This window comes from Pelodiscus sinensis, chromosome 6 (assembly GCF_049634645.1).
Source record: "Pelodiscus sinensis isolate JC-2024 chromosome 6, ASM4963464v1, whole genome shotgun sequence".
NCBI classification, from domain to species: domain Eukaryota; kingdom Metazoa; phylum Chordata; order Testudines; family Trionychidae; genus Pelodiscus; species Pelodiscus sinensis.
The window spans coordinates 89258846-89272567 of NC_134716.1; the positions used below are offsets into that span (position 1 = coordinate 89258846).

At 43.2% G+C, this 13722-nt stretch overlaps 1 protein-coding gene across 7 annotated transcripts in view; it reads right to left on the bottom strand.

Moving 5' to 3' along the window:
- Positions 1–13722, bottom strand: part of MAST4 (microtubule associated serine/threonine kinase family member 4) — a 443735-nt gene that overhangs the window by 263818 nt on the left and 166195 nt on the right. For 3 of the 7 annotated variants that reach the window (XM_075932353.1, XM_075932355.1, XM_075932359.1), the window contains one exon: positions 1785–1859. The exons of the other annotated variants lie outside the window; for them this stretch is intronic. In XM_075932353.1, coding sequence (XP_075788468.1) covers positions 1785–1859 — 75 coding nt within the window. The remainder of the gene's footprint in view (positions 1–1784; positions 1860–13722) is intronic. 7 annotated transcript variants of the gene reach the window in all.

Below are 13722 nucleotides of genomic sequence, written 5' to 3' on the forward strand. Positions count from 1 at the left end.
ATGGAATAATTGTTAATTCTCTCCCCTCACGGAAAGTTCTTTGTCAGTTTAACGCTTCTTTGTCTAACACTCCAAAGACCACTGATTAACTTTTGTCTACATTACCAAAATTCTAGTCCAGGGATGGGGAACCTATAGCCCACCCAGGCCCCTCCTGCACCCTGCTCCCTACTCAGGCCCCCGCCCCTACCTCCAGCCCACTCTTCTCAGGGCACATCCCTTGACTATCATATTAGTTCACCTTTAATTTATGTACAGTGAATCACCTATGTGGCTGGGTTTCTTGTAACTTTAGCAGTACTGAAAAGACTCAGACCTTGTTCTCACTGTCAACATACTGCTCTGTTTGCATCAATTATTGTTGTTCCCTAACAAGGCCCATGTTTCATGAGTAACTCCCCCTTTGGGTTCATCTCCAAGCCTCCTCCCACATACTGCTCTGCAGCACAATGTGCCTCTACTCTCCCCTCCTTCCAGAAAGCACAAGGATGCCTATGAACCTTATTTCCTGCACCTCCATCCTGTCTTCTCCCAGGTAACAAGAATTCACATAATAGCTTTGTAGGTAACGTGATAGGAACCTACTCTTCACATATACCATTGTGTTACTTTTCATTGTTTCCCTCACGCTCTTCCCTTCTTTGTATGATCTATTCAGCTTTTCACATAGGGATTTACCTTTCTCTTGGTGACAATTCAACATGCTTGTCTTTAAAAAAAAAAACACACACCCCTAGGTAGGAAAATTAAAAAATGTTTGGGTCCTAGCTAACAAGTGACTCACTCAATACCATCTTGTAACTGTTGAGGTCAGACGTAGTACCCAAGATAATAGTACCTAAATTTAGGCTCCTGAGACTAGCTGACCAGTTCTCAGTGGATGGCCCATGACTCAATTTTGGCCCTTCCACTGGTCCACCTGAATCTGAAACAGTTGGCTTTAGAGTAAAGGGCAAGTCCGATGCCTTTTCTCAAATGTTTAGCGTTCTTGTAGGAAAAGAAGAAAACTAAGAGTGGGTTGGAGAGAGATTCCACTGTGACTTTATTATTGTTATTCTTGCCAAAAAGTCAGAAAATATTATTGTAATGTTGTGCACATAATCTGAAATACGCAATGTGGTACATTTCATCAATCTAAAAAATAAAACTAATATCCACAATAGCTATTGCTGATTAGATTTATTGAACCATGCCTAATTTTTATATACTTCTAAATTAAATGATCTTCAAAGAAAGGCAGAATAAGCTTGTCAATATATCTGACATTGCTATTAAATCTGCCAGCATAAAGACTGACACCCCAATGTTATCTTCAATTCTATACATTTTTAGCAAGGCTTGCTCAAGAGACTAATCAATGCTATCCCAGGATATCTTTCCCAAATTGATTGTGGCAATATTATAAGAAATCTTCAATTTAAGATATTGTGAAACAGAAGTGTGTGTGTCATATTTGGGAATACATTTCAAAAATGGGAAAAATACAGCCATATTGAACAGAACACATAACAAAAGCAGCAAATAAAACAGCATAACAATTTTATACACATACACTGTACATCTAAGAACCTCACCCACAACTTCTAAAAAATGGGCAGCAATTATACTTGCATAATGCATATCTTCAATATGCAAATTCATTTTTATGAAACAACGCTGACCATATTAGTCAAAAATGGATAATAAATGATCCTATCAAATGCACATCAGATCTTTACGACAGCTGTCATGTTCCACTGGCACAAAATTCCATTTTTAAAACTGTCCTTCATAAGTCCACTCACTTTTGAAGCTGCTGGTTCCACTAGCCTCTGACGGTGCCGTGCTGAGCTGAAATGACTCTTCTGAGGCGGCCCTTCCTGACAGTGAATGGAAGATGGGAAAGGAAAAAAAGAGAGAAAGGGGAAGAGGATGGATCATGGAGGGGGCGGAATGAAAGATGGCCAGAGAAGGGAGAGGGAGAGTATTTAACTGAACAGCATTTTCACCGTCTTTTTCGAAGAGCTTTATGAAATATATTCCATATTTCACCATATGTGTATCAGAGAAAAATGAAGTTATTTTGCTTCTCATGAACAGTGTTCCCTCTAGCATTTTCTATCCTTAGGCAGGCTGAATTTTCATTTGGGCAGTTTGAAATTTCTTATGTGCAACACCACTATTGAGGTAGTGTGTGGAAATTATATACATTATTGTATGCACACACACACAATTTTTTAAGCAGTCCATATGTGTGGAAGAAAATATATTAAAATGAGGGATAGTTAACAGGGAGCAATGCTTACAATATTTAACATGAGATCAAATAAAGAAAATTAATACTACACTTGGAGTACATGTATCATCATCCTTTCTAAGAATTCAAGCTAGTAAATACACCAAAATGCACATTATCCATACATAGCTCAGCTATAAGATGCTAAACAAATGAGTCAACTAGAAATAGTATTTGCAAGGAGAGCATGAAGAATGCAACATTTATGACACTGGAAAGGAGAATAAAAGACATTCACTAATGTTTATATACTTTCTTTGGGGAAAGTTTAGGATTCATGCTGTTAAAACAGCTAAAAGTTCTCCTGGTTTGAAACTGTCATTTTATATGTATCACCAGCTCAAAAATTCAAAGGGTTTAATCTATAACTGAAAGAACAACGAATGGTCCTGCATAGGGATATAAGCGACTACTTGACTACCCAATATGCATAGCTTTATCAGGTAGTTGAGGCCCTAGCCACAATTCTGCCACATCTTCAGGTGCATGCCGCCAATCCAGCCAACTATTGTGGGGCGTCTGATAGCCAGCATTGCTAGCTGATGTCATCAACAGGTGTCTCCTTCCCCCTACAGCCTGCCTCAAGCTGCCAGGAGCCGGATCTGCCAATAGGGGCAGAGCAATAAGCTTTGTTATCTGTCACATTCAATTAACCAGCAACCCCTATTCACCATGAGTGCAGGATAACAAAGTTTTCACTATATTATGCAAATGATTTTTAATGCTGAACAAACTTAAGAGCTAACTTCTGGGCAATATGTTTGTACAAGCTTCCTCCTCTAATAATATCAGCTAAATTCATTTCTAGATTACAACAGATTCCCATGTTTCAGGAAGAGGGAAGGTTAGGAAAGCAGTTATTAGTGTTTGGCATCTTGTCAATAATGCAATCCTTTCATAAAATGTACTATGAATATTTATTTGAACAAAAAAAAGCTAGAACAAAATTAAATTGAGATGAGAACTGCTTTATTATCCAAGATGTGCAATTGTAATAGTTGCCTTCCAGTTCTAGCTTTCCCCTGCAAAGCACCACTTCTCTCTAGCCCCCCCTTTTCCTCCCAGTTGTATAGCTGCCCACTGCTCTGCTGGAGCTCTCCAGCATACTCTCCTATTGCTCACCGCCTCCTGCTCTTCCAGCCTGCTCGCCTGAGATGAACTTTGTTCATATGTAGGAACCTTCATAAGTCGAACACTCACAAGTCGGAGAGTGTCTGTATTTGGCCACAAGCCAAAAGGTCTCCACTGAGTACAAGTATAAAGCATTTAAATTGGAAATGGTTATAAGAGAAATAAAGAAACAGTTTCTAATAACTAGACAAACTAGAATGGTTCAAGGTGAATGTTCTAATCAAACATTCCCTGCAACAGGACTGACCAAATTCTCAGTTCAGAATGTCTTCCAAAATCCAAAGACTAGTTCCTTTATCTTCTCAGATATCAGAGAGAGTGCGACTATATATGATATGTTTTTCCCAGAGGACTACCCCTAGATAAGTTCCTTCCAGCTTTAAGGATGGAGACTTGGCATCTTGACCAGTGATTGCCAATTAATTTTGAGATATCATCTTGTTCTTTGTCTTTGAAAAACTGGTATGCCCATTCCCCAGACTAGTCTGGTAAACACATTTCAGTAATTACTTCAGCTTATGTTCATAACTTTACATATAATGTTGCTACATACATTCCAGTATCATACTATTGATCAGCAAGATTTTAGTACAGCAATGTGTAGGATGTGAATATAGAGGTGTATTTTGTCAGAACTAGGTATTAAGGGAAGTGGTGCTAATTCAGAAGGTGGTATTTTTTTTAGCTAAATCATCTGAACCACAGCCCCAGATTAGAGCCAGGGGTCACTTCTACTGGAGAGGAAGTCATCTGGACAAGATCTAAAAACATGAACAATGGAGCATTACAAACCTTACAGAGCTCTTCAGAAAAGTAGGAGTGAGAACCTGTAGTCCGGCCAAATTCTAACCTAGGCAAGTATATTCTGGAATACCCAATTTCTCCTAAATTTCATTCGCATATGGCATTTTTCTTCACCCCTCCTAAAAAAGGAGAATAATATTACTCAGAACTAAGATGGCTTCTGCATTCAATCTCAGGAGTGGCTATATTTTGTAGTGGACAAAATGACTTCTTACTTATCTCACACAAGTACAGAATTACTTAGCTAAACATATGTAAAGTTCTTTGAGAACTTACATAAAAGCTTTAGCAGATATGAAAATCACAAAACAGTAACTGACTTCTGCATGGAGATCACAGTATTTAAAACACACTTACACAGAAATATAAATTCATTGAATCCTAGGTTTATTTACTTATTCCCACAATGCAAGAACTAGGGGTCACCAAATGAAATTAATAGGCAGCAGGCCAGAAGATGTGGTGAAAGCTAGGACTTTACCAGGGTTCAAAAAAGAGCTAGATAGATTCATGGAGGTTAGGTTCATCAATGGCTATTAGCCAGGATGGGTAGGAATGGTGTCCCTAGCCTCTGCCTCTCTGGAGGTGGGTGACAGGGGAGGGATTACGTGAGGATTATCTGTTGTGTTCCCTCCCTCCAGGGCATATGGTATTGGCCACTGTCGGCAAACAGGATACTGAGCTGGATGGACTGTTGGTCTGACCCAGAATGGCCGTTCTTATGTAGGGTAGTGTAATTTGGTTTTGGTCCTCTAACATGAAAGTAAATTTTGTTTTCATTATTACCTAATTACCTTATGGTCAGGGAGGTGTGGAACTGATTGTTGCTATTAATTCTAAGATAGTGCATCAAATTCAGAATATGGAAGGTCATCATCCCCTCTGAAATAATTAAGGTAAATAAAAGTCTTTGCTTTCCTTTCTTATTGGATCACCTGTGTTTGAATTATTTGAAATAAATCCTTAACATACGAAAAACACAAGATTAACCAACAGATTTTTTTTTGTTTGGAACGGCAGTTGTTTTGTCTTTCAGTTACAAACACACACAAAACCTTCAGGGAACCCTGACTTAGTACTTCTATGAATTTCATGAACAGCTGTAATGAAGAAACTATTTTTACACAAAAAGGTAAGTTTGAAAAAAATTCAATATCCAATCTAATCCTAGGTCACCAGCTGAGTTTGACACCCTTTAATTATTAGTCATGAAAATCCTGACATCCAAAACTCAATAAATATAGCTTCCATGTTCTGTATAATTTTGACCTACTACAATGTATTTGTTTGGTGCTCACTTTTCTTGTAGGTGCCAGTAGCAGGCAAAGATTGTTCATTATGTCTCTAAAATTCAGGTTTCTGGGTAAACTATAGGCTTCAGCTATCTATGAATACTATGAATAACAACAACTCGGAAACAGATTCTGCAGCAGTTCTGCCACTGTATTTGGCATAATACTAGACTCTGGTTTTGGCATATTTTATATTCCCATTGCTCTCCAATGCACTGGATCTTTATTTTCCTGTTTCGAAAGAATAACTCCTGCATGCATAGTGCCAGAGTATAATTCCTCATTCATATACATATATAAAATCAGTAGACGGAATAAAGTTCCAGATTCCAAAGAAGGGCCTATACAAAGGCTTTAGGGTCATTATATATAATGCATATTCTGGGCAACAAATAGGGAATAATGCATCTAAATAGTTCAAATAGTTTTGCAAACATTACATTTTATTTTACATTGTGAGATCAATCAAAATTATTAGCACCAATTTACAAATAGGAAACATAAGCACAATGTCCTGTCCAAGGTTACAGAAAATATTTGTGGAGAAACTGGGAACAGCACCCAGGTCACCTAGTGATGGTTCATATAAGTAATAATAACACTGCACCCTAGGATATCTAGCAGATATAGTAAATGGCTTCAAGGTACACTAAAGCATGCTGAAAATTTCCAAGCAACTTCTCTGAGAGCCTTCCAATCTCACAAGTGAAGGCAAAATATATTGGAAGTGAACTGCTAGCAGGGTAAGTGGTGGAGGGTTTTGGTTTTGTGGAAAATTGGTCCACCTTCTATGGTGATAGAGCTGTATAGTTCAGATGGTCTCCGCCTCAGCTAGAGTGGGACCAATCTCGTTGGGGACAGGTTGGCTACAGCAGTCAGGGATTAAATAGCAAAAATGGGAGAGGGAAATCAGCTCAAAAGAAATTGGGATATTGAGAACAAAACTAAGAAATTAAACATGGAGAAGACATTCTTGAATTTCCCAATGTTAAGAGCCTAGGAAACAAACAAGAGAAAGTAGAATTGCTCATTTATGAGCATAAGTTCATTCTAGTTGGTACTGAAACCCGATGGGATGAGTCCCACGACTGGAATGTTAAAAATCAATGGTTAAAAACTTACTTAGGAAGGACTGAGTGGAGAAAAGGGGAAACAGATGGCCCTCTGTCAAACTACCTTTTTCCAAGTCACAGATAACTTAGAAGAAAATTATTTGAATGCTTGTGGATCAATATCTTAACAGATAATGCACAAGATGAGATATTAGTAGGTGTCTACAACAGAATACCAAAACGCACTAGCAAACAGAATGGCCTTCCACGTATCCAGCTATCTGTAAAGAGTATGGAAAAAGCCTACGTGATCATGAAGAGCTACAATTAGATTGACATGTGTTGGGTGTCTCATGGTACCAGTACAAAAACATCCTTGGAATTTCTAAATGTTATAACTGGCAAATTTTCTAACTTGAGAAGCATGCAACCAACATGGAAGAATTCTTAATAAACCTTGTCCTAACAGATAAAGAGAAGTTACTCACTCTGTGCAATAACAATTGTTCTTCAAGATTTGTGTCCCTATGAGTGCTCCATTGTTGGTGTTGTGCTCATCCTGGCACCACGGATCGGAGACTTTTAGGGCAGTGTTCAGGCAGGCTGTGCATGAGCGAGCAGTGAGCAGCATTCCCACCTTTGAAGTTAGCAAGCGCAGCCTGCTTCTCCTCTGTTTATTCTTTGATGCCCTCGTGGGATATTATTAATCCCCAATGAAGTGGGGAGGAGGGCGGGTAGTGGAGCACCCAGGAGACACACATCTCGAAGAACAATCATTACTGCACAGAGTGTGTAACTTCTCTTTCTTCTTCAAGTGATGTCCCTGTGGGCGCTTACTATTGGTCACCGTGTAGCAGTGCCCATTAACTAATTGTTACAGACTGCGGAGAGGACCGCAGTGGCTACTGCAGTATCTGTCGAGCATGGTGGAATCTCACAATGCTTTATGAAGGTGTGACTGGATGACCATGTCACTGCTCTGCATATTTCCTGAAGTGAGACTCCCTTGAGGAAGGGAGTTGACATAGTCATCGCTCTGGTGGAATGGGCTTTGGAAGTCATCGGTAATGCCCTATTCTAGAGTGAGTAGAAGGTGGTAATGCAGAATGCTATGAGTTTTGATATGTGCTGGAAAGAAAGTAGTTTTCTCTTGGACCTTTCAGCTAGGGATACCAGCAATCTCTGGGACAGTCAAAAGGGCATAGTCCTATCCAGATAGAAGGCAATGGCCCTTCTGACATCTAAAGTGTGTAATATAGCTTCTTCCCAGAAGTGGTGTGGTATTGGATAGAAGGTAGGAAGGACTATCGGTTAACTGATATAAAATTCGGAACCAACTATGGAGGAGGAGGAGGGATGGGGCCATAGAACAACTCTGTGCCTGTGAAAGGTCATGTATGGAGGCGAGGCCATGAGAGTTGCAAATTCACTAACCCTCCTTGCAGATATGATTGCCAGAAGGCACAACATTTTCATAGTGAGAAAGGTAAGTGATGAAGTTGCCATTGGTTCGAAGGGTGGTTTTGTGAGTGAGTGGAGGACCAATTCTAAGTCCCATGTGGGGGTATGGGTGTACATGGTGGGTGAAGGTTCTGTAGGGCCTTCCAAAATCTCTTAGAAATGGGGTATGCAAATATAGAGAACCCATCAACGGGGGGGTGGAAGGCTGTAACGGCAGCCATATGAACCCAGAGTGATGAAAGGAATAAATTGTGTTGTTTCAGGTGCATAATGTATTCCAGTATCAGAGGGAGTGGAGCCATAGATGGGTGGATTCCCCTCTGTGTGCACCACTGTGTAAACCGTTGCCATTTGTACAGGTAAGTCTTGCATGTTGTTTGTCTCCTGCTATGCAGCAGGTCATCTCTCACTTGTTGGGAGCACTGTTGCTCTGCTTCCGAGAACCAGATAGGTACCATACTGTCAGGTGTAGTGTTTGTGGCTGGGGAAGAAGTATTGTGCCCTTGTTCTGGGAGGGAAGGTCTGGGTGGGTCAAAAGCATAAAGAGCTGTTATAGAGACAACTGAAGATGACATGGGAACCATGTCTGTCGAGGCCATGCTGGGGCTATTAGAATTACATGGGCCCTGTCTGTCTGTATCTTCCAGAGAACTCTGGGGATGAGAGGGACAGCAGGGAAGGCATATATTAGGTGAGCCCCCCTTGGGAGGAGCATTGTATCCCCCAGGGAGCCATGTCCTATGCCCACTCTCAAACAGTATTGGGGGCATTTGGAGTTTTGTCTGGTTGTGAAAAGGTCTATTTGCGGTTGACCCCAGCATTGGGACAGCTCGGGGGAATTTGCCCATGCAGTTCCCATTCATGTTCTGAGAGTAAGTTGTGGCTGAGGGTATCGGATATAATATTCTTACCTATGCTGCCATGATGGTTATGTTATGGTGGATACACCAGTTCCAAAGCCGGATCACCTCTGCACACAGCGAATGGGATTTTACAGTGCCTTGGCGGTTGATGTAAAACATAGAAGTCATATTGTCAATGAGGAAATGCACTGAGGAGTCTCGAATATGTGGAAGGAAGTGCTTGAATGCATTGTGGTCTGCTCTAAGCTTGAGCAGATCTATGTGGAATATGGACTTGTCTTTGGACCACTTTCCTTGTGCAAATTGTTGCTGGAAATGTGCAACCCAACCTAGAAATAAGGTGTTCGGACAGTTGAGGAAATCCAGTGTTGGAAACTTCGAAAGCACATTCTGGCACATTGGACAACATATGTGATGGCTGCCATATGTCCCATGAGTTTGAGGCAACTTAGGATAGGGACGGTTGGGCTGTTGGTTATGATTGTGAGCAGGCTTCTTATATTGTCAAAATGGTGATTTGGGAAATAGGCGCGCACTGTTATAGAATCTATGCAAGCCCCTATGAACTCTAGGGATTGTGTGGGGCATAGTGTGGACTTCTAGTCATTGATAATGAAGCCTAGAGATTGAAGGAAGGCCATTGTGAACCTGATCATGACCCTCATGGTCTGTTGAGAGGGACCTCGGATGAGGAAATTGTCCAGATAAGGGAAGATTGTGATACCATTTTGTCTGATGTCCTGCTGCAACTGCCAGGGTCTTGGAGAAAATTCTGGGGACATAGGAGAGTCCAAATGGAAGGACTCTAGCCTCAGACCATTTTCAGTACACTATAAAGTGTAGGAAACGTCTGTGTGTGGGATGTATCATGACGTGGAAATACGCGTCTTGAAGATCAAGGACTGCAAACCAGCCTCCCTGTCCAGTGCCAGAATTATCATGGCAAGAGTGACTATTTTGAAGCATTGGTTGCAATGGCATTTGTTTAATTGATGGTGATCTAAGATAGACCTCCAACCCCCATTCTCTTTTCAGTGAGAAAGTAGTTTGAGTAAAAACCTCGACCTTCGTATTGTTCAGGGACTCATTCTATGGCTCCTATACTGAGAAGTTGTAGCCATAGAATGAGTTGGATTTTGCGGAAGGCTGAAGGTTCTTTAAAAGCCTGTTTTTCCTGCACCTCTGATAAGATGACATCCTGACCGATAGCCACTCTTTTGAATAAGTCCTGGAATTGTTTGAAGTCGCCAATAGGTGTTGGATAATTTGGATAACTGCTTTATCAGGCGCAGAGAAGTAGTAATTGTTTGGTCGCATGTCTGATTGTTGGATCATCCTCAGTTTGCCCTTCCTCCAGATCCATGCCCTCAGATGGGGAATGTGATGTATCTGAGTGTATAGAGAGCAGTGACCTCTGTGCATATATAAGAGGGGCAGTGGCAGTGTGTTGCGGTGCCCAGGAGCAATGGGGGGGGGAGCGCTGGCTATTAAGCTGGGAATAGTACTGCCAATCAGGGCGCTATGGAGAGTATGGATAATGCCGTAGCCTGTATGTCCCATATGACGCATGCGCTCTGTCTGGGGAGGAATGTTGTAAGGAAAAAACACTTCTTGTATCCACATGGTAGGCACTGAGTTGTGATAAAACAAGTAAGCGTGGAGAGGGCGGCAAGCCCCTTATTAATAATGGGCAGCAAGAGCGGCGGTGTGCCAAAGACTAGGTGAAGATGTGGCTCTAGTTCTCCTGCCATTTATTGGTGGAGTCTGTGTTTTGTGCATTGGGGAGCGGCAGTGGGAAGTTGAGTTGTGTCCTGTTGCCGGGTTTACCAGCATCTGTGGTGGAAGCATGGGTGCAGTAGATACCCAGGGAAATATGGAGTTAGTGTGAGGTACAGAATGGTAGTGAGAACTAGCCCTATCATTTCTCAGCACCCAAGGTGAAGGTTGCACCGAGGGCTTGCTTCACACCAGAGATATTGAGTCTGCCGATGTCATCACGGGTGTTATTAGTGCCAGTGGTGCCTCTGTGGCATCAGAGCCCTTAGTAGGTGTCCTTTTTGATGGCTGGGTAGCTGGTTTCACTGCCTGTTTAGAGCATACTTTTGAGCCAGTTAGTGAGGAGGCACGAGATTCTCCCAGGCCCAAGGTGCAAGGTTCATCTCCCTTACTCATTTTTGACAGGAGAGAGCGGGCAGGTGAGGGTTTGGTTTTTGAGTACACTTTTTGAGGTGAAGGGCTTGAGGGGTTCCCCTAAAGTGACGTTACGCCTGAGCCCTTATTGCCCCCTTTATAGCTACGAGTGTCTAAGGCTTTGTCAATGGACAGCGTATGTATTGTGAACTCTTACCTTGCGAGCTCTTGCTATCAAACAGACACAACGGACACATTTTTGTGATACATGCGTGTCCCCCAAACAGTGGTACTATATTTGAAAGAAAGCATGAAATCAAATTTGGTAAAAGTCTTAAATGAACCAAACTTTACTATAGAATCTCTATGGATAGTAACTCCCTTCTCTAATAATAAGACTATAGCAGTAGGAATATATTACCAAGCACCTGGAAAGTATGGTGATAGAGACTAAAATGCAGTGTGATTAAAGAGGCTACACATTTTTTTTTAAATTAATATTAATTGGGATTTTCAAATATCCTCCATCGACGAAGTACACGTCACCTCAGGACAAGATGCAGAAACACATTTTCTTGACACCTTAAATAACTATTTCTTGGAGCAGCTGGTCTTGGAACCCACAACTCTTGATTTAGTCTCAAGTGAAACACAAGTTCTGGTCCAAGAGGTGTATATAGCTGCACCACGTAATAATAGTAACCATAATTAAATTTAACATCCTTGTGGTGGGAAAAACACCACAGCAGCCCAACACCGTGGCATTTAATTTCAGAAAGGAGAACTACACAAAAATGAGGAGGTTAAACATTAATTAAAGAGGTAGTGCCAAAAGGAAAATTTCTGCAAGCTACACAGAAACTATTTATATACATCATAATGGAGTCTCAACTTAAATGTATGCCCAAATTTAAAGTGAGACACAGAGAGGGAGAAAGAAATCCAAAACAGTGCCACCATGGCTAAAAACAACAAAGTAAGGGTACGTCTACACGAGCCCCCTAGATCGATCTAGGGAGGCTAAGGGTGACCGGAATTGCAAATCAAGCCCGGGATTTAAATATCCCGTGCTTGATTTGCATGTTCCCGGACGGCCGCCATTTTAGAAATTGATTAGCCCGAAGTAACTGCCCACGTCTACACACAGCAGTGAAACAGGATTCTGGAATAAAGCCCTAAATTGAATTAGGTGGTATTCCTCGTTGAATGAGGTTTCCTGCTGCCTAACAGGACCTCCTGAACCCGCTGGGAGCACTGGAGCTCCTGAGCCATTACTCACGGAGCTTCCACGCTGTCAGGTGGAGGGACCGAAGGTCCGGGTGCTGCAGCCTGCCCGAGTCCTGCGGAATGAGGTCCGGGACTAATGGGAGGGCTACGGGCCTCTTGCACGAGAGGCTGAGGACCATCGAGTACCAATGCTGTCGCGGCCACACTGGGGCGACTAGGATTAGTAAGGACCTGAATTCCCTTACCTTCAGCAAAACCCTATTGACTAGAGGAAACGGTGGGAAGACGTATAGTAGGGCCCGCAGCCAATGAAGGAGAGCACCCCTTAGGAAACCCTGTCCCTTTCCCAGGAGGGAGCAATAGCAGGGAAAGTTGGTGTTCTGGGCTGTGGCAAACAGGGGAAACCTCCATGAGTGGAAAATGGATTGAGCTATGTTCCAACGCAGGGACCACTCGTGACTCGCGAACAACTTGCTCAACCTGTCCGCCAAGACGTTCTGGGAGCCGGGGAGGTACGAGGCCGTTGGGTGGATATCCGCCCCGACGCAGAGCTCCCAGAGGTGGAGTGCCTCAGAGCACAGGTGGGGGGAGCAGGTCCCACCCTGTTTGTTTATATAGGCTACAGCTGTCATGTTGTCCGAAAGAATAAGGACCAACTTTCCCCTCAAGTGAGGAAGGAAAACTGCACAGGTGAGCCAGACTGCCCTGAGCTCCCTGACATTGATATGTAGGGAGGCTTCATGCGGAGACCACATACCTTGAGTGTGCAGGTCCCCAAGGTGAGCTCCCCATTCCGTATCCGAAGCGTCCGTTACGAGCCAGAGTGATGGGGCAGGTCTGGAGAACGGGACACCTGAACAGACCTCCTCTTGGCGAGTCCAGCACTGCAGCGCGAGGAGGACACTCAGAGGGATGGTCAGAACCCCCTGGCAACGATCTTATTTATAGGCAGTGCCACTATAGAGGGGGTATCTGCTTGTACAATGTCGATGGTAGGGTCGGAGTCCTCGACCACCTTATCCGCTTGAACCCCTATGTTTTGGGCCAGTCAGCAGAGGAGGTCCTGATGGGCCCTGGCATCCATAGAGGGCGTGGGGCGCCGCGTCAACCAGCACTTTGTCCAGAGAAGAGGACAACGACCCCTTTGCAATGTCCACCATGGGGGCGTCCCCTTGCCCTGGACCCTCAGAGGTGGTCACAGAGGAAGGAGAGGGACCCGGTTGGCTTTCCTGGCTAGTACTCCCTGCCAGGCCCAGGGATGATTGACCTGGGGGCAGGGAACGTGTCAAGGTCGGGGACCGGACCAAAGGGGTAGCTGACGGGAGGATCGGAGTCCCTGATACGGAGGAGGCTGGTCAGGGCGGCATGGAGCCCTGGCACTGGTGGTAGGCTCAGGGAGTCCAGAAAGGCCATTGCCCAGATGGTTGGGGAGGCCAGGTTTGTTGCAGCAGCAGCACTGACATTGGCTGTCCCCATAGTTGCTGCTG